We start from the raw sequence: 23,131 nt of genomic DNA, 5'->3' as shown, positions 1-23,131 counted from the left end.
GAACTTCACACTTGATTAAAGTTTTATTATGAATCTCTTGACCAGCTTTATGTTAAGATCACATATGTGCTTGGAAAATGCTTCTCCTTAATAGTCATCTTTTAAAAGCCAGAGGACTTTTGAAAAGTCCATATTTGGAAAATAACCAATATTGTTTCTACAAAAGGAAGCATAAAAGGATAGAGCCGTGATACTCCAAGCAGTGTTAATCTGTACAAATTTGAAAATGGAGGCTATTTTCTGTCACCAATAGGAATTCCTCAAAATAGCACATATCTTACATAAGCATTACTAAGAAAACATTTATAGTTTGCCTAACTTGAAAAATAAATTTAGACTGGATTTTTTAAACTAATGATAAAAGCATTCGCTACTAAAAATTAGACGTTCATGAGCTAGATTTAGCAAAGGGCCACCAAAAAGCAGGTGCATTATGTCTTAAAAAGTAAGAATTTTTCCAAATAAAGAAGTCCTGTGTAATGCCCCCTCCAGGGTACTGGGGTGTTTTCTAAGATAAGCACTGCTGTTAGACCCAAGTTCAGTTCTCAGCCTTGCCCCGTGGACAGATGACTTGACTTAACCTTGTTAGTTTTCTCAATTTAAAAACAGAGCGATAATAGAACATTAATATTAACCTGCTCAGGGCTCTTATGCAGGTGAATGTGCATCAACCCAGTGGCCAGCTTATAATAAACAGCTAATGTCGGTTTCTCTCATTATCATAATTATTGTTAAAACTGCATCAGACTCTGACTTGTGTGTGTGCACAGCCTCGTGCCCGTGCAGCGTGTGCTCACAGGCGCCTCCCCGCACCAAGGGCGACCCCGGCAGTGTCCACTCTGTGCATAGCACGTGTGTCGTACGCGCCTTGAGGAATTCAGCAGTGTGTAAAGGAGCAAGAAACCTCCACGGGAGATTTGTGTTCTGCTGCACAATTTCAGCGAAATAAAAAGCAGGGCCCTCGTGCCGCACCCTGTCCCCACGTGGGAGGGTGAATAGCAGAAGGCTCCTTCTTAACTGCTTGCCCGGCGCCTCTGTAATGATGGAGTGGCGTGCGCTACCTTGATAAAAGCTATTCAGAAAGCAACTGCCTTTATTTTACCTCCTGTGCTATTTGCGGAGAAGAGCTGGAGAGTAGTTTGTTTTGCCTGGAATGAACTACTTTATGAATTTTAATGTGTGATATAATATTAAAAGCTAAACCAGGATTAAAGAAGATTTTTTTTGTGCTAAGCTAAAATAGTACTTAGTAGAGTGAGGTATAAAAGATTTTTGTTTCCATTTTTACCTGGGGAAAAAATTTCAGCTTTCATATTTTTGAAAAGCTGTCCAAGTCAGTTCCCCTTAAGCAATAGCTTGTGTTTAGGGGAAAAAATGTGATTCCAGAATTCTAATAGCTTATCTCTGATAAGATGCCTATCCGAGCCAACAAGATGATAAAGAAGAGCTTTTCTAAATATTTTTAAAATGAGTAATACAGTTCGTTAATATTTTTTTAAGTTACTGCTCTCACTTTAAAAAAAATTTTTTTTCATGTGCTTCTTTTCCACTTTTGACTATGTTAGCTGCTAGGAAATGGTTATTTGATTTTTTTTTTGGTAAATAATTTAAAATGTTTGCTTGTTGATTCAGGTGGCAATTGCTTTATTAAAAAAATTAAACCAAAGAAAATTTTAGAAGCAAAATCACAAGGTTGAAACAAACGATTATAGCCCACCTCGAAGATAAATTCTCAAGCATTATTTTTACAGAAGAATGACAATTACTTTCAAAACACACTGAAACTCCCAAGTTTCCAAAGCCTGCCCTCTTAACGACTGCTAAGCAGATCACTACCAAGGAACTATTTCTTCCAATGCACTGGACTCCATGCCTCCATTTCCATAACATTCAGTGTTCAAAGCGATTGAAATGGCTTTTCTTTTCTCTTTCATTTAAGCAGTGAGAAAAATAGGTATTAAAAGGGACCCCATGGAGTGATCAAATCTATCCTTCTGCCTCAAAGCAAGACCACCCCAGAGCAAAGTTGTGAGTCTCACCAAAGCAACTTTGTAGGCAATTTATGGTAATGCGGTAACTCTTCTGGCTCCTAAAGTGGTGTTTAGCAGATTATTGCTTCAAAGCCGGTGTCTGTGCTCGGTGGCCTCGGTCCTTAACTGCCTCCCCGAGTGCCCCTGCTCACTGGAGCCCCAGAGCTGGCGGGGGCACCTGTGAGTCCAGCCTCCTGCCATCTCTGATGCCGGTGGGCCCCGTGTCCTTCCCAGGGCTGCGGTCCAGCCGTTTCCCAGCATCCTTGTTTCTGAGCTCCCAAGGCTAGTGTCCAAGTAGGAGAGTCTAGCCACATCCTCCAGAGGTGAGTTATCTTGCTAACTGGCTGCAAGTTAGAAAGGGAGTCGGATGGCATCAGTTTTAAAGCAAGCTGATCTTTACTTTCTAAACGCAGGGAATTAGATTGCATAATTAATTCTGCCCCTTTTTTGATACCAAATATTTGGGGGCAAGGTGAAATAAGAATTAGAAGTCTTGGCTGTTCGGGAGAATATGTCATCTAGGGCTCCCAAATTATTCATTTATCCTAAAGTGAGCTTCAGTTTCTGCTGTTCATAGTAGATGAGAGGAAAGGTCAAGATGGTCAGTTTGTAGAGAACGGAAATCTGGATTCTGTAAAGGTCGCTAAGAAAAGTGGTTTTCGATGAGTCATGTTGTCAGGAGAAACATGGTCCTGCCTCTCCAGTAACTTTTCATTTACGTTTTCATCAGTTTCCCAGTAAAAAGCAGCTACATGGTTCATATGTGAATGTCCCAGGCTGGTTCCTGTAACTGCATAATAAAAGTCAAATTTTTACTTTAATGATTTAAAGTATTGAGGATTGCTTTTTAAGTTTTAAAAAAGATTATGATATCAGTAAATTTTGAGGTTGATTTCCCTCCTAAATTTTTTGTCATTTTTCTGGTGATGTCTGCTTATCATTTTTACCAAAGGGACTGATATTGATTCCTCGGTCAAGATTATATAGTTTGAATGTATTTTGTGTGACTTGCAGTCATGTTCTATTAAATATTGTAAAATATTTTCTTATTGTCTTGTTCCACAAGTTAAAAGTAAATAGTTATACAGGGGTGCCAGGAAGCGATGAAATAATTGCATGGAACAGCTTGGACATGCACTTGTTTAATGCCACCACCTTTATGATAATTAAGCAAGGCATTCTACCTGTTTCATGGATGGATAGAAGATTTAAATATGCAGCTCTGCAAATGGCTTTGTTATGGAAGATTTTTAAATGAAACATAAGTGGAAAAGGCATAAAAAAAGAGTCTAAAATTAAAAAGGCCATAGTATATAATAGCTATTAGTGGTGTGATTGTCTGTTAGGCGTCAGGTACCCAACAAAGACACAGCACTGTGCATTGCAGTTTTAATTGTGAATTTCCTTTGTTAGAATTGCAATGGAAGGTAATTGGGTAACAATTAGTTTAGGGTTTTCAAGTCTTTGAAACTATTCCGCTTTCCAGAAAACTTACTTTATGGCATTATAATTCCTGGTTGTCAGCTGGCAGTTGCTGTCATATTACAGATGCAATCACCTGTGACAATATGACTTCCTTACCTTAAGCAATCTGATCTCCAGCTAATAACTAATGTTGAATGACTGCCCTGTTGATCACCTTGATCATAAAAGGAGCAACAATGTCCAGTTTGGATGCTGAGCCTGAGAAGCTTCAAAACAATTTGGCCAATGGTAAATGACAGGCATGTTCAAAATGTTTTGTAGGTGAAAACAGCTACTATTGCCACTGAAAGGAATGGGAAACCAGAGAACAATACCATGAACATTAATGCTTCCATTTACGACGAGATTCAGCAGGAAATGAAGCGTGCTAAAGTTTCCCAAGCTCTGTTTGCGAAGGTGGCAGCTACCAAAAGCCAGGTAAGCGCCTCTGTTCGGCGTGCAGACCCTTGGCCTGCAGAGCCTGTGAGAGTGCATTCCAAGGACGCCTGTCGGCAGCTGACCTTGTGTCGCTGAGAGGCCACGGTTTCCAGGCATGTTGACAGCTGTGGGATGAGACAGGGTTCAGATTCAGGTAACAGATACTCGATTGTGTTTCCTCCAGCAGCCGTCGTCCAAATCACAGATTTCTCAGTCAATCCCTCAGTCAGTTAATAGTTGTTTCCAGAAGACTATTGTAGTGTGTAGGAGGTTTCTCCATCTGGCCTATTGTAGTGGAACAAATAACTTGAGTTATTATTATTTCATTAGAACTTGGGTGACCTTGATTTCCATCCTAAAATACTGTGAAAACTGTAGTTCGTTTCTGTTCCAACTCTGGCGTCTACCACCGTTAGGCGCACTTATTAAAGCAGACTCACACACACACGTATCTGTCTTTGCATATTAATAATTATTTATATGCATATATATGTGACACAAATTTAATTACAATTAGAAAAACTGTCTAAATCTTTTAGATGCTGTGTATGAGATATGGTACACAATTTTGATTATAGTCAGAAAAATTGTCTAAATCTTCTGAATTATAAATGAATAGAATTGAATTTGGAGAAGTTACAAATATTTACAAGATGACATAAAAAAGGATAGATAATGCAGTCTTTTATCAGTATGATTGTTCTACATTGGTAATTTAAGTTTATCAAATAGGGCCATCTACATGAACAAATGCACAGTTATCTGCAAGCTCTTGTTCAAAGGCAGGAATACTTTGTAAAGGACTGGAAGAGTACTGAAGTCCCTTCCTCTTTGCAGAAAGATTTCGATCCCTGGGTTGGGAAGATCCCCTGGAGAAGGGAAAGGCTGCCCGCTCCAGTATTCGGGCTGGAGAACCCCATGGACCGTATAGACCATGGGGTCACCACGAGTCGGACACGACTGAGCAACTTTCACTTCACTTGATAACACTATCCAAGTGAGACTGAGAGGCAGTCAAATTTTAGACAAATACATTTCATTATCATTAGTGAACTGTCCTTTTTGAAATAGCCTGGCTGCTGTCAACTTCTGACAAGATTTTGCCATCCTGAGACTCATTTACAATGTGATGTATTTATAATGTAATACTTTCATTATTAGCTTTTTCTGGAATTTTACTCTAGCAACATTAATAGTGGTCCTTGATGGGCGTTTTGCTTGAGAAGAGGTTGTTCTTGTTTAAGTTATAGGCTGGCTGAAATACTTAAGGGGTATCTTGGAAATGTTATATAAAAATGGTTAAACTCAAGCTGTGGACTGTAAAAATTATAGCTTTATAGGCCACATGCCTGCCTACCCTTCAATCACTGTCAAAGTGATAATTTCTACAATAATATGTTTCTTTTATTGTGAGATTCTAAACATCAAGTGCTGTTTAAACATTAAACTGAATTGTTTATGTTCGTGCCGTACCCGGCGTGTCATACATCAGGCCACCGTAATCTCTCATGGAATGTAAAATTCTGTCATGAATCATGGCTTGTATATCGGAAATTACTGTAATTTTGATTGGAAATTACAGGGCTCTTGAAATGTTTCTAATTATGATAGAATGTTAGAGCCGCTTCAAACCTGTGTGCTTCTTCAGATGTCCTCATTTACATGCCAAGACTCGGCCCTAAGGAGAGGCGTCCTGTGTGCACGTCGCCCCTCCCCCGCCGCCGCACCTTCCTGCTGTTGAGTCTAATTAGGATGAGACTCTCCTAGTGCAACATATTTTGTCCCACCTTTCTCTGTGATTGTACAGCTCTTCTGACCTTTCCAATTAAATTATCAAGACTAACAGACTGTCTTCCTATAAGGCCACTTTCCCCAAATCTCCAAAACAGATAAACAGAGAAACTAAACATGCATTACTGATTGCAGTAAGGGGCAGCCTTCAAACCCACAAACAGAAATAGATATTAAAACTTTCTGGTAAGTTGGCATCTGTCATTTAATCCCTATCCCACACCCCCTGCCAGCCCATTTCCAGTCTTACGAAAGCATATCTCCTTCTGAAGCAGTGTTTTGGCTACCTTCATGCTTTCTTTCTTTTAAACACTACGCCAATTCTGCCCACCTAAGCTGAGTTTCTGATTTTGAAACCATTCAGACAGTGGTTCAGTTCAGTTCAGTGGCTCAGTCGTGTCCGACTCTTTGCGATCCCATGGACTGCAGCACGCCAGGCCTCCCTGTCCATCACCAGCTCCCGGAATCCACCCAAACCCATGTCCATTGAGTCGGTGATGCCATCCAACCATCTTATCCTCTGTTGTCCCCTTCTCCTCCTGCCCTCAATCTTTCCCAGCATCAGGGTCTTTTCAGATGAATCAGCCCTTCGCACCAGGTGGCCAGATACTGGAGTTCCAGCTTCAGCATCAGTCCTTCCAATGAATATTCAGGACTGATCTCCCTTAGGATGGACTGGTTGGATCTCCTTGCAGTCCAAGGGACAGTGGTAGCAATGGGTTGATAATGTCACGTGAGTGATGTTCTGGGCAGGGTTCAGCATCCTTGTTTTGTGTCCCTGACCTACAAAGCTCCCCATGAGTCACTTTCAACCAGGTCAGTTGCAGCTTCTGTGTATCTGCCATGATGAAGTGTTCCCCGGAACCCCCAGAGCTGCTGGCTCATCTTCTCGGTACTGGTTGAAGAGAATCCCAGGGGCCAGCTGTAGACTGTTGGGATCCAACAGACGTTAGCTTTCACTCCCTCACATCGCAGTTCCCAACCACTGATTTACTGGAACTTCATTAAAAAGCATTTTTGTCGTTCTCTTCATTCTTCAGTTGAGATGTTAGCTACCCTCTTCGTGAAAATCTAAAGGTTGATGATTGCCGAAAAATAAGACCATCCAAAACCGGTCTACATGGCTGAGAGAGGAAGCCTGACTTAACAAGGGCAGGTGGTTGTTGACAGGCTATGTTCTCTTGCCATAGTTTTTGTGAAGGAAATATAAAAACTGGAATACAACCCAAAGCAAACAAAAACCTTCAGATGAGACTGACCTGTCGCGTGGTCAGAATTCTCAAATTGTGAGTTACTTATGCCTTGGAGGCACTTGCTGAGGCCCGTCAGCACGCAGGTCCCGCCAGACTCCGGGGAAGAGCTGGAGGCAGCGCTGTGTGAGCCCGTCCAGGCCCTTCCGCTTGTGTGTCTGGCCCTGATTCTCTCTGTCGGCGTAACGCTCATCACCTGTTCTGTGCTGGACCCCATCGTGCACTGTGTGTTCTGCATGTAGTTCTCAGGAACCCTGTGAGCTGTAACGTTGACGTCCTCTTTTTACACACGAGGGTCGCTTGACTACAAGTAAGAGAGCCACCCCCAAGTTCTCTGCACCCCTCTTTTCATGTCTTCTCAGGGTTCCAGGTAGCAGCAGGACCAAAGCTAGCTCCCCTCTTCCAGGAAAGAGGAATTCGGGACGCTGAGCTAATCAGTGGTCAAAACGCTGGGGGCCTTCCTGTCTTCGTTGACGTATTCACGGATTATGGGTTCTCGCCATCGGAGGGTTCTCGGAACCCGAGCTTCTTCATGCCTGGTTGGGGCTGGGGTGTAGGGAGGGGTGCCTGGTGAGGACTCAGGGGGCCGTGGTCCCGGCCTGTCACTGGCGTTAGAGCACTGGAGGACGGGAGGGGTCTCATGCTGTCCTGTACGTGGAAGAGCACTGAAGTTTACAACACTATAACACAGATCATGGCTTGTAATGTGTTAAGCCAGAGACTCAGACCTTCACACACAGGGACTTATTTTTACCCATTTATGTATCTCAGATACCTTTCATTTTACAAGGTAAAGCTTTAGGTGGGTTGCCTCAATGGCAGGCAGCAGAATTCTTTTAAAAGACAGCACAGCCCTAGAAAGCTGTGGAACCAGATACGGAGTAACTGTGGTCTGCGATGACTAACGCACCAGAGCGTTTTCAGGAAAAGAAACCAACTCTGCAGATCCCACCATTGCACATGTATCACATTTTCTCCTCCATGAGTAATAGAAATGAGATTGTTTTTAACTCTAATAGAAATGTCTGGGTAAAATACGCAAGTGCAGACTGAAGGTAGGCTACTTTTTGTGCTTGGGTAGGAAAGCAGGCTAATGCAAACTTTAAAAAGATGATATGCTCTAAACATAATGCGAATAGCTACAAATGAATACACTTTATATTCTGGGTATTCAAATAAGGAGCCGTTTTTTTTCCATGTGAATCATACTGGAATTTTATCAAACATTTAGTCTGATAACATTCAAATAATTACAGAAGCAGAATTCGCTAATTTTACTGTTAAAAAAAATAGTTGATTTGGTAATAACCATTACAGCATCCAGGTTCAGTTACTGTTCAGTGGTTATAGTGTTTTCATATGGGAGATGGAAATGGAATTCTTTCCTTAATGGTGGCAGATGTTGGAGTCTAATTTTATTCCACAGCAAAGCCCCTGAGAGCTCTGAGACTTCAGGTGTATGTCCAGCAAGGGGACATCAGCAGTGCTGCGGGTCTCGCCTTGTACATCGAGCTGTTACACTGATTTTCGCGTTTGCGGAGGTGGGGCTTGCAGATGCAGTGATGCTGTCGGAGTGAGGGCTGTCACTGTGCAGCCGCATCCCCGCTTGCATTTAGAAAGTGATTTCTCTCTGGCGCTTTATTGAACAGGGTAGTTCTTTTAGGTAAAGCAGTCAGATGATGGAAATTCTGTTTGACTGAACATGCTTTCAGTAGAATCGTTTGCAGTCTCTACCCACCGGTCCTGGCAAGTTACTGGACGCTTTGGCTGCAACCCTTTGGTGAATGGATGTGGTTTTTCGCACTAAAAAAAGAATTTCTGCCTCTGTGAAAATAGCATGCCAGTTAAAGCAACCAAATAATTCAAAGCCTCTTGCACTCTTTCACCTACTTTCAGACACATTTGTCATTGTCAGATCTGTAGGATGGGAGAGAGAAGGGAGAGTGAAGGAGAAGGAACACCTTCGTGCTCATTGGGCTTGTAGGTAAAAAAAAAAGGATTTTTGGATTTGGAAATTCTTAGATGGTGACTGGAATGCCTTAAACACGAATAAGAGATACCACACGTCATCGGCGATGGAAATAGGGCTGCTGTTTGTTGCTCAGTCGCTAAGTCGTGACCGACTCTTTCCAACTCCATGCACAGTAGCCCGCCAGACTCCTCTGTGCATAGGGCTAAGAATGCTGGGTATAGGAATCTACAGTGCTAAAATCCAGGAGAAAAATCACATAACTGTGTGCATTCTGTATACCAGATGCATTCTGTATTCCAGCCTGTCAGCAAAGGCATCTTTTATTTTGTCAGAATCAAATTGCTGTCGTGGAAACCTCACTTGGAAGCTCCGTGCTGACTCATTGTTTTGGAATGTTCTCGTAAAACAGACTTCGCTGCAGCATGATTTCACCTGTGCAGCCTCCTGTCTCAGACCCGCAGGAGGCCCCTGCCAGTTTCCGTGATTTCCGGAGCCGCGTGCTTCCCCGGCAGCCTGTGGGAAGGCCTTTCCCCGCGTCCCCAGAGCCCCTTGGCCTTGGGCTGACTGCCTGCAGCCAGGGTCCAGGGAGGGAACCGCCCTTCTCCACCTAGCTCCTTATTTTATCTTCACTTATCTTTATTGGTGGGGAGGAGACCCTCCGGAGATACAGGTTTCCCTGGACTGGCTTCCAGGGAGGAGGAGGCGGCCTGAGGAAAGCTTACGGGAGGGGAGCAGTAAGGCGGCCTAACGCGCAGCGTCTCAGGACGAGCTGGCCCGAAGGTTGGCCGCCTTGGGGAGGCTTCGTGCTGCCCGTGTGACGAGGCCGTGCAGCCCTGCCCATCTCCTGGCGCGGTGTCCTGCACTATGTGATCTCTAAGCGTCCCTTCTGTCTAAATACCAGGGTCCCTATTGGATTGACTTTTTTTTTAACTTGAATTATGCTTTTATTTTTTTAATTAATTTTTTATTGGAGTATAGTTGCTTTATAATGTTGTGTTCCTTTCTACTGTATAACAAAATGAATCAACCTGTATAACCCCACCCTTTAGGGCTTCCTTCCCATTTAGATGACCACAGAGCTTTAAGTAGGGCTCCTTGTGCTCTACAGGGTGTTCTCGTTAGTTACCGATTGTACACATGGTATCAGTGGTATATTTGTGACAATCCCCCTCCCCAACCAGGGATGGAACCCACAGCCGCTGCATTGGAAGCATGGAGTCTTGACCACTGGACCACTTGGGAAGTGGACTTAGTTTTCGCAAGTGTAGACCTATCTTTATGTTTCTAGGGGTCCCCAACCTCTGGGGTCTAAGGCCTGATCATAGGAGGTGAAGTTGATGTAATAATAATAGGAATTCAGTGCACAATAAATGAAATGAAATGCACTTGAATCATCCTGAAGCCAGCCCCTCCCCCCAGTCCTTGGAAGAAGCATCTTCCACAAAAACGGTCCATGGTCACAAAAAGGCTGGGGACTGCTGTGGTCTACTTGATTGCTAAACAGGACTTCTGCAATTAAGGCTTTAAATACATAAACATTGACATAATATAGCAGTTTAAAGGTACATGATGGTATGTTTTACAGTGTTTTAAGAACTATATTTGTTAATCTGAATATGAGCTCTTTTCACATTTCTATGTTATAAAAACAAGCATGTATTTTAATTTGGGGTTTGATCACAGAGGTAGGTTCAATAGAAACTTATCTGCTGATTATATTTTTGGCTAAAATATCACCTAAAGGGGTGTTTTCCCCCTACATACTTGATATTGTTTATTTCAGAAAGTCAAACCAAAGCTTTTTGGTTATCTTATTGCCACCTGAAAATCCTTTAAAATTTCTTCTAAAATTTAAGATTAAGTAATTGGAGTCATGTAAATATGCATTCCTCATTCTCCCATTTAGTAAGTTCATTGTAACAAGTATAATCATAACTAATTAAGCCCAGTTCTCCAGCTTTCAAAAAATGGCATAAAAAATTTTTACTCAGGATTTGGAGAGAAGCAGTTTGTGGCTATTGAGCCAGCTCTCTAAATAGGGTGAGCATGTGGGGAAGTTTGGGGAAGGTGACCCAGAGCGGGTCCTTCAAGGCAGGCCAGCGTGTGATGCGTTCTAGGGTATGAGCGTGCATTTGTAGAATCTACGGTATTCTAAAGCCACCTTTTGTTCCAAAATGTAATATAAGTTGAAAAGTGTAGACTGAGGATATCTTATGAAAGTTCCTCTTTTTGGAAGCCCTCTGTTGGGTTGACCAGAAAGTTCGTTCAGATTTTTTCCACCCAAACGGAACTGTCTGGCCGACCCAATATAATTAGCTTGACAGTTGAAGAGTTAAAGGACAGGCTCCAGTATCTCCAAAATGGGAGTAGAGAATAGACCAGACCAGTGGGATTTTAACTCTCGGCAGGAATGAATTTCAAAATGGAATGCTGTTCAGCTAAACTTCCAGTGTAATTACAACACTGATATAGTTCTTTAACAGACTGCCAAGTGAAAAGACAGTGTTTTCTCAAAAGTCTCACCAGTTGTCTTTTATGGCTTGGGTAGTAAAGGTAGGTTTTATTTTAGCTTTATCTTCTTTTTCCCTCATATGAGAAATGAAAATAAAGGCCCTGTGAAATGAATGAGCTATGAAAATGCATTTATGCAAAATGACAATAGAAAAATAGCTCTGGAAGAAACTGCAGTGTTAAAATTTCACATCAATGAAAGGTCCTAAAAGAGAGATGGAAGAACTTACGTTGGGAATATGAATCTGACATAGGATTTTTCGGCCCTGCTAAAAGAAGACCTTTGGTACCTTAAAAAGTAACCTTTGAGATTATTCATTCCTGTAACTGTAGTTGTTATGCTTTTATACATGCTGTTCTTTTGCGTGATAAAATGACAGCTAAATCATAGACCACCCATGTAAATATCTAAGTAAATATCTATATCTGCACGTACAAAATACATGTATTTAAAGTAGACTTTAGAGATTAATAGGAATATAGCCATTCTATAATTTGTCATTAAATATCTTGTAAAAAGAAAAGCTCCAATCTGCTGGCGGTGTCACCATATGATCGCTAAAGAGATGAAGTTGTCCTTTTTCTGAGACTTCATCTATTTCGGTTGTCTGGTCATAGAGAATGGATTCTCTTTTGAGTTCTTGATTCAGCCATTCCAGTGGCCTTTTGTGGTTTTCTTTTCTTTAAGCAATCCCGTTTTCAGCCCGTAGGCTTCAGGAATTGGGCTGAAACGCAGTCTCATAGCCCGCCCGCCTGCTCGGCCGCCTCGGCGCCTCTGCTCCTGTAAATCAGATCATAGGCAGCATGCTGTCGTATAATAAGGTGTCTGATCCTTATTACCAGTTTGTTGATGCACAGACTCCTTCAAATTGACCATTGCAACACATGGTTTCCCCTGAAACTAGCTGTGATAATTAGCGTGGTTCTAATGAGACAGAATGTCAGTGATCTTCTGCTGAACTGTCGAGTCCCGACGCTGCGGATGGGAACTGTCAGAGCCTGCCATCTGTGACAGCGCTTGGCACGTCCCGGCGGCTGCCGAGAGCATGCTCAGTAGGCTAGTTTCAGACAAATGGCCCTTTACTTGACGAGGGCCCTGCGTTCTGTTCAGCTCAAGAACACTGGCCCCAACTTTGGCCCACGCCAAAACCCATTTTGTGATCCGAAGGCAGAGAAATATGCAAACCTCTGTTGTAGGTTGCAGAAGAGAGGACTCTTTTATTTAGCAGGTGAATTTTCAGTGGCATTCCTTACTTTCGGCTTTTTCCCCCATCCTCTCTCTCCTTTTTTTTTTTCCTTTTTCCCCCCCCAGTGGTCCCATCCAGTCAGTTAATGGCAAGGCAGTCATCAAAGAGCCTCTTCCCCAGTTTTCATCCTGCCTTGTTTAAAAGAGATTTGTTGAGGAGTTGGGCTGGCTCATCACGATGGAGCAGTCAGATGTAGCAGAGAGGGGAAATGAAAGAAATAGTTGAGAATGCGTCTAGGAATACACAAGTCGGATAGCAGAATGAAAACGGACAGGACCGTGAGGTCTGAAAGCTCCAGAGAGGAGTGGAGAGGTGTGTGTGTGTGTGTGTGTGTGTTTCCTGGAGTACAAGTCCAGCGCTGCTTATCATTCCAAAATATGCTTTGTTGCTTTTTATTTCCTCCTCTCTGGCAGACCACACAGGGCTTGTTCTGAAGAACATTTTCACTAATCTGATCAGGCAGCCAAATACGCCGGGAAAACTGCTTTAATGATCCCACTAATTACCTCAAGTCAATATGAACTGTATTATTAGACTGAGGGAAAATATTCCATTAGGTCTCCCCCTTGGGAGTTCCTCCGCTTTGTGATGTCACCGGAGCCTTCACCCTCTCGCTTGTAATTAATTTTATTTACACACGCAGGCACGCACAAGGTCACACCTGCACAACCGGCGCTGGCCAGGGAGCGTGTGGCACTCGGGCTTAATCAGATCTGTCATAATTACCATTCTGCACGTTTCTGACACACGCTGTGAAATATTTCAATTTAACTGCCGCTACCAGCACAACCAGATGTAGTACGAGCATGGCTGTGTTGGAAATATTATTCCTCAGGATAAACTCTCTCCTCCTCCTCCTCTCCTCCCCCCTTTGCAGCTAATGTAGCACAGAAGCTGATGGGTCCTGTAAATCTTGAATGCAGCGCTAGATTGATAACAGGCGATTAGACAGTTTAACCACAAACAGCTTGTTCATTTTTCACAAATGAAAACCACATGTGGTGTAACTAAAATTTCAGGCCCCCCCCTTTTTTTTAAGAGTTGGGGTCTGCATGTGCATATGTTGGAGATGCTCTTAAAAAGAAAATGTGGTGGACAGAAGTTGTCTAGAAAAATAGAGAAGTTGCCTGTTTTTTTTTTTTTTTTTCAGGTAGTTTTATCCAAACTATCATCAACTTCCTTTTTTTTTTTTTTCACTTTTGCCAAAACTCAGATGGAAAAAGATGGTACTCTCCATTTCCTTTTTTTCTTTTTTTGCACAGTTTTTCTTTTTTCTTTCTTTTATTTATTTATTGGATGGAAATGATAATATCCCTTTAGTGTCTGCCTTTTTGTCAGTGTCAAACCTTTTTTTTTTTTTTTAACATAAGTTCTGAAAGAACTTCTACAGTGGGTATCTTCAGTTTTTTAAAGGAGAGTTTCCCTTATTTTTGTCAATGAAAAGTTGTTAGTTTAGGCATGGCAATCATATTCCTCACAATCCCAAAACAAAAAGGGACCCATCAAAAACTTATTTCCCAGAGAGGTGTGTTGATTTGCAGAATCAGTGTGAAGGGCAGAACTGAAAACCAGTGAATTCTGTTTCTTTAGAAATAGTGGAGACAGCCTGGCAGAGAGTGCAGGTGCCGGGTAACCGTTAAGGCCAGAGTTATCACCAGTCTCAGAAGAATCCAGCCATAAGAAAATTAAAGTATTGGAGCCATAGAAGGCAAAAGCTGGTGGAAAACTGAAATTATGAGAGGAGGAAGGAATGGGCTCTGTGGTGATGTAGAACTGTGCCTCTAGAGAAGGCTTGCAACAATCCACTTTAGAGACCATTTAAAATGTAGATCGAGCTAGTTAAATATCTTTTAATGCCAAATAAAATACACTCTTCCTTTTTATCTTTATTTTTGTTTTACTACTGAAGTTATGAGCCTCATTTCGAAATTTCCTCCCTGATAAGAGGTGCCATTTCCCACGGAATAGTGGATTTTTCTCCTTTCTCTCCTTTCTTTAGCCACTTACCTCTCTTCCTATTTCCTTATTTTAGTTTTCCTTCTCAGTGTTTCACCGTTTGCTCTGTGTTTGCTTCAGAATATCTTCCAACTTTGCAACTAGCATTTTTCTGCCTACTCATTCTTTTTCTTTTGGCCTGAATATCACTTTAGAGGAAAAGAAAGTATTTGTCTTAGAATCCCCCTTCCATCTGAACTGCTGAGCAGTTCACATGGTTGATGTCTTCAGTCTTAATTGGCCTGCGTAGTCATTTTGCAATACTGTTATCGTGGAAAGTTAAAGTCTCACACTACCTGTCACTGTATTGACTTCTGTTGAATGCAGATACAACCTCAGAATCCTCCTTAACACAGAAGTGAAAGCACCAGTTGCTAATCAGTGAGGTCCACCCACCATGGCTGGTGTCACGTGTATTCTAGGATACCCAGAAACAGATTTGCTGTATCTGTAATGTAGTTGTATGGGGATGAGTCGAAGAAATAAGAAACGTAGGGGTAAGAAATTACAGCTTTTGACTCCTGTCCTGCCTCTGCTTTAATGACCCTGAAGAATTTTGCACAGCGACTTCAAAATAGGTGAGCCAGCATGCAAGTGAAATCACATTTTGCAGTCATTGAACTTGGCACTTAATGGAAACTTGCCTTTTTTCATTGCAAGTGAAAGTTTGCATTTGTAACCTAAGAAGTCATCCCCAGCTTTCCATGTTTGCAAACTTTAGTTTTCATAGGTTAGGATTTCTTTTTGTCTTAAGTATACCTGTGGATACAAAAGAGAAGAGGAAGAACCAACAAAAAAAAAAAAAAAGAATAGCTGTTCAGGGATGCTAGAGTATATGTGAAGTTTGAGTTTTGAGTAGGAGACAAGAACATGTCTTTCCATTAAATTTAACAAGACTCCAAGAATCCCCATTATTCAAGGAAAATATTGAAATTTTCTTTATGGACCCTACTGGGTCCCTGTCTAATGCAAAGACAGTTTTCATGTATCTGTTAACAAGTCCTGGCTGAAGATTAGTAGAAAAGGAGTCTATAAACTTGATCTTAGTCCACCTTCACCCACTCTGCGGTCATGCAGATCTTCAGGAAGATGTTCAGGAAGCAGAATTTGTTCTTTGAATATTTACTCTATTTTCAATGTCAGCATTTTCCACCAGCATCGTTGAAGTCGTCAATATCATCTATCGTGTAGCCCGTGTTTATACTCCAAGCTGAAGGAAAGAGGAGAGTGTGGTTCCTGATTATCTATGTCAGAAACGTACTGATCTGCAAAGTCACTTGTGGTTTCTATAACAACTTGTACATAAACGTCGTCTTTCAGAGAAGGCCTTGGGGATTGCAAAGAGTAGGGGGTCCCAGGTCCCCGTCCGTCATGTTGGGGAGACCCAGGCAAGTTGCTTGGCCTGCCAGGCCTCTGACTTTCCCGTTCAGGAGAGTGAACTAGCTTGGGTCAGACTGTCGCGTCCTGGGCAGGTCCACATTCCATGAGTTTGTTGCTGAAGCAGGCGCACGAGTGTGAAAAAGGATGCTGTTTTGATTGAGGGTACCGCTGGCAGGTATGTTGTATGGGGATGAGTCCCAGGGGAGGCAAGGTTTTGAATAATGGAAGGGCTTAGCTGACGGGGACACAGTGCTGTTTTGGGGGCGTTTTAACCTAAAAGAATTATTTATGAGGGACATGTAGTGAGAACGGGCTGTTTGAAATCCAGGCTGTGAACTCCGTGATACGTAGTGCGCACTGGGCTCCGGATTGATGTGCTCTCGTCTGAGACTTGTTGCTGGAAAGCTGGAACAGCCGCCTCCTTTGTCAGGGACCATGCAGAGTTGGGCCGACATGCAGAGGAGGCGAGCTCCGTTCAGTCAGGGCCTGGCCTTGGGTTGCTATGTGGTGGGGTAGTGGTTGCCAACGCCCTGTGATTAGAGATTGCTAAAGAGCTTCCTCCTTTAACATGTCTTTTTTGGGGTTTTTAACTGATGCCTGAAAGTCCACCTTTAACTTCTCATTTTAGGGGATTGATTCAAAACAAAAGTTCTTCAGGGCAGGATAGCACATCGAAGAGGAAAAAATAGACTCAGTCCACGAGCAGTCACAGGTTTGGAAGAGGTCGGTGGAAAGGAGAGTTAACTGGGTGAAGGAGGCAGGGAATGAGAGCTGCTGTGCAGGAGTTATCTTGACACTCTCAGTCGCAAGCTTGTCACCTGGTACCTGGAGCGTCTGATAGCTGCTGGGGAGTGCCTAGCCCCAGATGTCTTCTTTAAATGTTCCCCTGTTTGTTCCTTATACCAACACTAGGCTGCTTGTCAGGGCGTTACTTGACTGGTTCATTGATGGAGTATTTGGTGGTTAAAATGAAATGCAGATTAGGTAAAAAATAAATTACTTTCAGTGGGGTCAAGGAAGTGAAGGCTGTAAATAAAATATACGTTCACAAACAGACAAATGCTATTAGGAAAATCCAGCTTGGTCCATGCCAAGCTGTTACTGTCTAAATTGCCTTCTTTTTTCCTGACTTGCAATTAATTTTTGCTTGTGTGTTTGGAGATTGGGGGAAGGGTAATAGCCTAATGGGTAATGATTTTATTTTAGTATTTTGATTAAAGAGTCTAAATAACTTGGACCCTGGGTAACCATAAGAACTAACGCCTTATCCATCAAGCTTAATTTCCAGGCAGAGAGTTGCGTCTATATTTTTGGATAAATTCAGCACTGAGGTGTATATAGAATGTACAGGGATGAGGCGGTCACGGGCTCCTTTTCCACCCTCCCTTTACCGTCTTTCCTGTTCACTTTCTTCTCTTTCTTCAATCCGTTGCTAGCTTCCTTCTGCCTGCTCTCAAATCTGCAAGGCTCTCTTTATGGCCATTTGCTCTTTGAAGAGGTGAGGAGAAGAAAGGCCAGTCACTGGTCTGCAGGCCTCCCTCCCTCCACCCCCGAAGGCCGCCCCTGCCTTAATTCCGTTCCTTTCCCTTCTTGCGTCTGCCCCACTACTTCTTCGTCTTTAGGAAACCCAGGTGTCTTTGGACAAACACTGTTAGTGTTCCTCTCCAGGCAGATAGGCGTTTCTTAAAGGCAACTCTGCTCACTGTGCTTACCTTTATAGTTTGGGGATGGTGTGACCTGAGCTAAGTCAGCTTCCTGATTCAGAGGTTGTAAACCCATTTACTGAGTTCATAGCAGGACCAGGTGAAAACACAGCGGGGTGCACACGTGTGCTGGTGTTAACTGTCAGTTAGGAAAGTTCAGGCTCTTAAACTATCACTTGATGAGGGCATTCTCCTCCAGACCTGAAATAGATGGATCTGATAAAAGTCTTCCCTCCAGTGACTTGGGGATTGAGTGGGGGTGGGGTCCCACACACACATGCATGCACGCGCGCACACCCCACACACTCACACACCCCACACACTCACACACCCAGGGCACTGCTGAAACACCCCTGGTGGAATCCCGGGGCTCCTTGGAACACGATATGGGAACCATTGACTAGTGATTAACTGTTCCCTTCCACCCGTCTCTAAGAGGTGTGGTGCCTGAGCGGCAAAAACAAAAAAGCAACATGATAAGGAGATCTGTTCCAAGAATTCCTAAATGCCACCGTTTTCTAATCTACTAGGAGCTTGTATGAGATAGTTCTGGAATAATGTTTGAAACATATATATTTAGGTGCGTATCTACATATGTATACGGACACACAGATATTGGTGGGGGGCACCCTCTTCAGGAATTCTTAACCTGTGTCTCATCTTCCCCCAAGGGTCCACGCATGAACTTAGAGTAAAAAAAAGCTTTATTTCACTGATGTCTTATTGAGGTTTGGCACTTAATTATCAGTATAGGCAATGGGTGACAGTATTGTTAGGAACACCTAAGGATTTGTCACCAATAAAAATCATAAATATTTTCATGTCACATTTTTATTGTAGATAATCTCAAAATACTGTTTTTGCTCATCACTCTAAAATTATGGTAGGTCTTAGATCTTGTTATTTATATGTCAATAAAGAATCACACAGTGTTGTATTACTATAACATACAATTTTGATGACTGTATTTCAGTGCAATTTTTTTTTTTTTTTGGTAATTTTACGTATTTTATTTCTGGCCCATGAAAACATTGTCCTGAAAACAGTGGACTTTACCAGACTACCAGAAGGGCCATCACACAAAAGAGGGGAGGCCAATGTTTACATCAGTTGTGTGTTAGAAGAAAAAACAAAAAGTCTAATTTTTTAAAACATCAGCTGAAGAGTTCTTAAATTTACCTGGGAAAGATTTATTTATTACTTTTGCAGATGCTTATTTTTCAAGTACCCTGCACTCCAGAGTACGTAAGCACGGGTGACGATGACTGCAGTGACATTTCAAACAACAACACAACCCTCCACACAGCCTGTTCTCCAGAATTCTGATGCCCAGCATTTGGGACAGTGCCTTTGCCCTCAGGCTGGAAACTTTTTGCCAGGTAAACTATACCTTGGCTGTCAGCTTAAGTCTGAACTTTAAGCTGATCTTCCTCACTGGCCAGCAAGTGCTGGGAGCATTGGTCCCTCTTCTGTCTGTCCCACGTCTCAGCCTCACGGTAGAGGGCACATAGAGGGCACTCTGTGGTTATCTGTGGAAGGGCAGAATGATTCAGGAGTAGATTCATCCAGCCGCAGTTTTGCCCGCACAAAAGCTGGCGTACTCCTAAGGCGGTCCCGGTGGGAGGAAGGCGGGGAGACCTTTTGCCCAGGAGGCCAGGGTGGGGCCCGGCTCTGCCTGCCCCTCTGGACGTGCCCTCCCGGGCACGGTGCAGGGTCGGCGGTGGGGAGGGGCCTCCGCGTCCGCTTTCACTGGTACATTCTGACCTGGCCGTTATCACTGCGACTCCATGGTGCTTCTAGAAATAGTCACCCTTTCTTTCTTTTAAGCCTTTTTTTTTTAATCCCCCAATTCGAGTTCCTCATTTAAGCTGACTTCTGATGAGTCGCTTTGCATAATGGATAAAGCAGTGTGGTTTTTGGCCGCAAAATGGGTGTTACTTTATCAGCAAAATCATAAGCAGCTTGGGAGCTTGTAATGACCCTGCCCGCTTGATGGTTCCTCTAAGATATGAGCCCCATAACTTTTACAATCCCGAATTGCCTTCCCCTGGTTTTAAACATTCTTTTGTTATCTCTCGTAGAATATCATAGAGGGAAGATTTAAATTTTTAATTCGCAGCCCCTCAATATGAATAATGAGAGGTATAGCCCATTTGAGGAGATATCTGCAGTGTTGAAAAGTTTTATATAAATCAATGAAAAATGGAATGGCAGAAATATTTGTTTAAATTAACCTGATGATAGATTATTTTTGTAAGCTGACAACTAGTGTATTGAGTTAACCATCATCTAAAAATTACTCATGTTACAGGTTCATATTTTTATAGGTTTTTTTTTTTTTTTGCATATGGCATATACAGATATTCCACAACATTTTTTCATGATCATTGTAATTTTGAAGAAAAAAATAAATATTGAAAGTTTTTAATAGTGCCTTAATGCAACATAAGAGATTTGCTTCATAATATTATGGTATAAGAGCACACATTTATTGGGGTTGAGGGATTTGGAAAAAGATAAGTTTCCCAGGAAACTTGTGCTGTAAATAGTCAAATGTATATGCCTTTGATAGAAGCCTTCTTTTTTTTAACGCATCGTTTTATCTTTATTTATTTATCTTTGGCCATGCCGTGCGGTATGTTGGATGTTAGTCCCCGACCAGGGATTAAGCCCGTGTCCCCTGCATGGGACACGTGGCGCCGTAACCACTGGGCCACCAGAGGAGCCCCAGAAGCCTGTTACGGGGCCGCTCTGCCTCCTAACCCTACTAGGCTGAGCTCACTTCCGATGTTGCTTCTTCGAAAGGCAGCATTATTATGAGTGTAAGTTGCTGGACTCTGCTATCGTGCACGGTGCCCTCAGGAACTGTAGTGGTGTATACAGTTTTTTGCCACAAACTAAATGGCTCGGACTGTGTTATTTTTCTATTTACCTCTGATTCCCCCAACTCTCTGCCACTTCAGTGTTGCAGGGAATCTTCTGCTGTATTTTTACACTCACTCACTCAAGTGTGAGCCTCTTGGGTGAAGGCAGGTGAAAAGCATGCCCTTCATGGGGCTGTCCATGTTGACGTGTGTTTATGACAGATGTAACTCAGCAGAGATGGGGGTGGGTTGGAGTAAAGAAGTCCACCAGCCTCAGTTTGTGGGAGAAACGCTGAGGGTTGGGGCCAGAGAGCAGGAATGGAAAAGAAGACGCAAATTCAAAAGACATTGAGGAGTAGAATTGATGGGAATTTATGATTGTTTATGGAGAAAACAAACAAGAAAAGTCAGATTTTTTTAATTGAAGCTGTTTACCATGGTTTTTTAAAATTGAAAAATAGTACTAGCCAGTATAGAAAAACACATTTTAAAGAAATCATAAAGGAGGAAAGACCATAAAAAAATACCCAAATCCCAATTAACTAGAAATAGCCTGATTTGTGTTCTTTGTATGCACATATGTGTATGTTTATGCATATACATGCATACACATGTGTGCACATACATGCCTTTCATTCATTCATGCTCTAAACTCACCTTTTAATTAATTCCCTATTGAGGTATATTTAAGTTGCATTCAACTTTTGCTGTTACAAACAATGCTAATGTGAACATTATTATAGTTCAATATTTGTATACATCTTTATTATTTCCTTAGGGTTAATTCTCAGAAGTAGAAATTATTGGATCAAAAAAAGCATTTGTGTTTTAAAGGTAATTGCTACTCATTCTACACTCATCATTTCCCGTTGTGCTTTGGAAAGATTATACCAATTTATGCTTCAAATAGCAACCTTTCACCCGGGTGACTGGGTGAGTGGAGATGCCATTAACAGTTAAACTCTACAGAAGGAGCTGTGTTTGTGGGGGAAAGATACTGGGTTCAGGTTGGGATGTGGTAACTGAATTATTTTCATTAACTCCCCAGATAGCCACATTCCTTTGGATTATATTTGTGATGATGACAAGGATAAAAATAATCATTCATCATACTGTTACTGTGCACCAAGCCCCTAGTGTGAATTTTCTCAAAAATTCTTAAAACCCTAGGAGCGGTGGTAACATTACCCCCATTTTACAGAGGAGTAAATTCAGGTCTAGCGAACTCAAGGCACTTGACCAATCACTATTAGAATAAGTGTTAAAATAAAGACATAGGATTTCTTAACAAATTGACCTTAGGGGTACATTACATAGAGGAGATGAAGTCACAGTGATTAAGTAGCATCCTGAAGCAAGTGTGGCAGAGAACGATGGTGAAAGAATGGGAAGCTTGGTGAATTCCACAGCAACTATCCACCTATTTTCCCAAGCTTATTGCTAATTCTTTTTTTTTTCTTTATTCTTCCAACTGAATATTGCCCATTCTTCAAAGCCAAGCCGCCATGACTCTTCATCAGCGAAGACGTCCTTGAGCATTCCAGCCCATCTCTCCCCTTGGTTCCCACGTGATGTCTGCCCGTCATTGACCTTCACTATATACTGCTTTGCTCTAGTAGCTATGTTTGAATTCCGCCTTTTCCCTACTATCCTGTGAGCCACGTAAGGCAGATGCTTTGGGTGAAGTCATCAGACCCTCTGTGGTTATCATAGGCCAGGCACTGGGCTGAACAGAACCCTGTTCCATTTGTAGCAGCCGCGGTCTTGTGAGATAAATGCCATTATTATCTGCACTTTGTTGAGGAGAATTGGGGACTCAGGGGATTTGCTCAAGTTCTCATACATAAGTGCCTGCCCTGGATGTAATTCTTAACTGGTATGCTGAAGTGATGGAGCGTAACTGGAAGGAGAGTTAGTATTTACATGGGAAGAAAAAACAAAGGAGAGGGCTCCTCTATTTGAGAAAACAGTGTGGGGAATGGGCGTAGAATGTGGGGAAATGACAGCTGATAAACGCTCCGATGAATTAGGACCCGAGTGTGATTGGGTTTGCAGGCAGCTCAGTGGCCGAGAATCTGCCACCTAATGCCGGAGACGCGGGTTGGATCCCCGGGTCAGAAAGACACCCCGCAGCAGGAAATGGCAACCCGCCCCAGTGTTCTAGCCTGGAGAATCCCGTGGACAGAGGAGCCTGGCGGGCTACAGTCCACGGGGTCGCACAGAGTCGGGCACGACTGAGTGAGCCCGAGCATGACTGAAGGACCCTCCCGTGAAGCTCTAGGGAGGGTAACCTTTTTCTCCCTCTTGGGAAGCTTTCAAGGTCATTTTGAGCAATAGGATAATGTTGGGTGGTTTGAAAGCAAAGACCAGAGCAGTGATTTCATCCTGGTCTCCCTTTTCCAAGGGCATCTCAAAGTGGACTAAGGGGATTCAAGAAAGCTTAGTTACACCTGTGTATTTACCTATCAGGAAGTTCCACAGGCCAA

At 42.6% G+C, this 23,131-nt stretch overlaps 1 protein-coding gene across 6 annotated transcripts in view; it reads left to right on the top strand.

Annotated features, from left to right (window-relative positions):
- SATB1 (SATB homeobox 1) overlaps nt 1–23,131 on the top strand; it is a 100,131-nt gene that overhangs the window by 62,484 nt on the left and 14,516 nt on the right. For all 6 annotated transcript variants that reach the window (XM_024988567.2, XM_024988547.2, XM_024988520.2 and 3 more), the window contains one exon: nt 3,777–3,932. In XM_024988567.2, the coding sequence (XP_024844335.1) occupies nt 3,777–3,932 (156 nt within the window). The remainder of the gene's footprint in view (nt 1–3,776; nt 3,933–23,131) is intronic.

This window comes from Bos taurus, chromosome 1, assembly GCF_002263795.3.
Source record: "Bos taurus isolate L1 Dominette 01449 registration number 42190680 breed Hereford chromosome 1, ARS-UCD2.0, whole genome shotgun sequence".
NCBI lineage: Eukaryota > Metazoa > Chordata > Mammalia > Artiodactyla > Bovidae > Bos > Bos taurus.
This window is presented reverse-complemented; position numbering and strand designations above follow the sequence as displayed.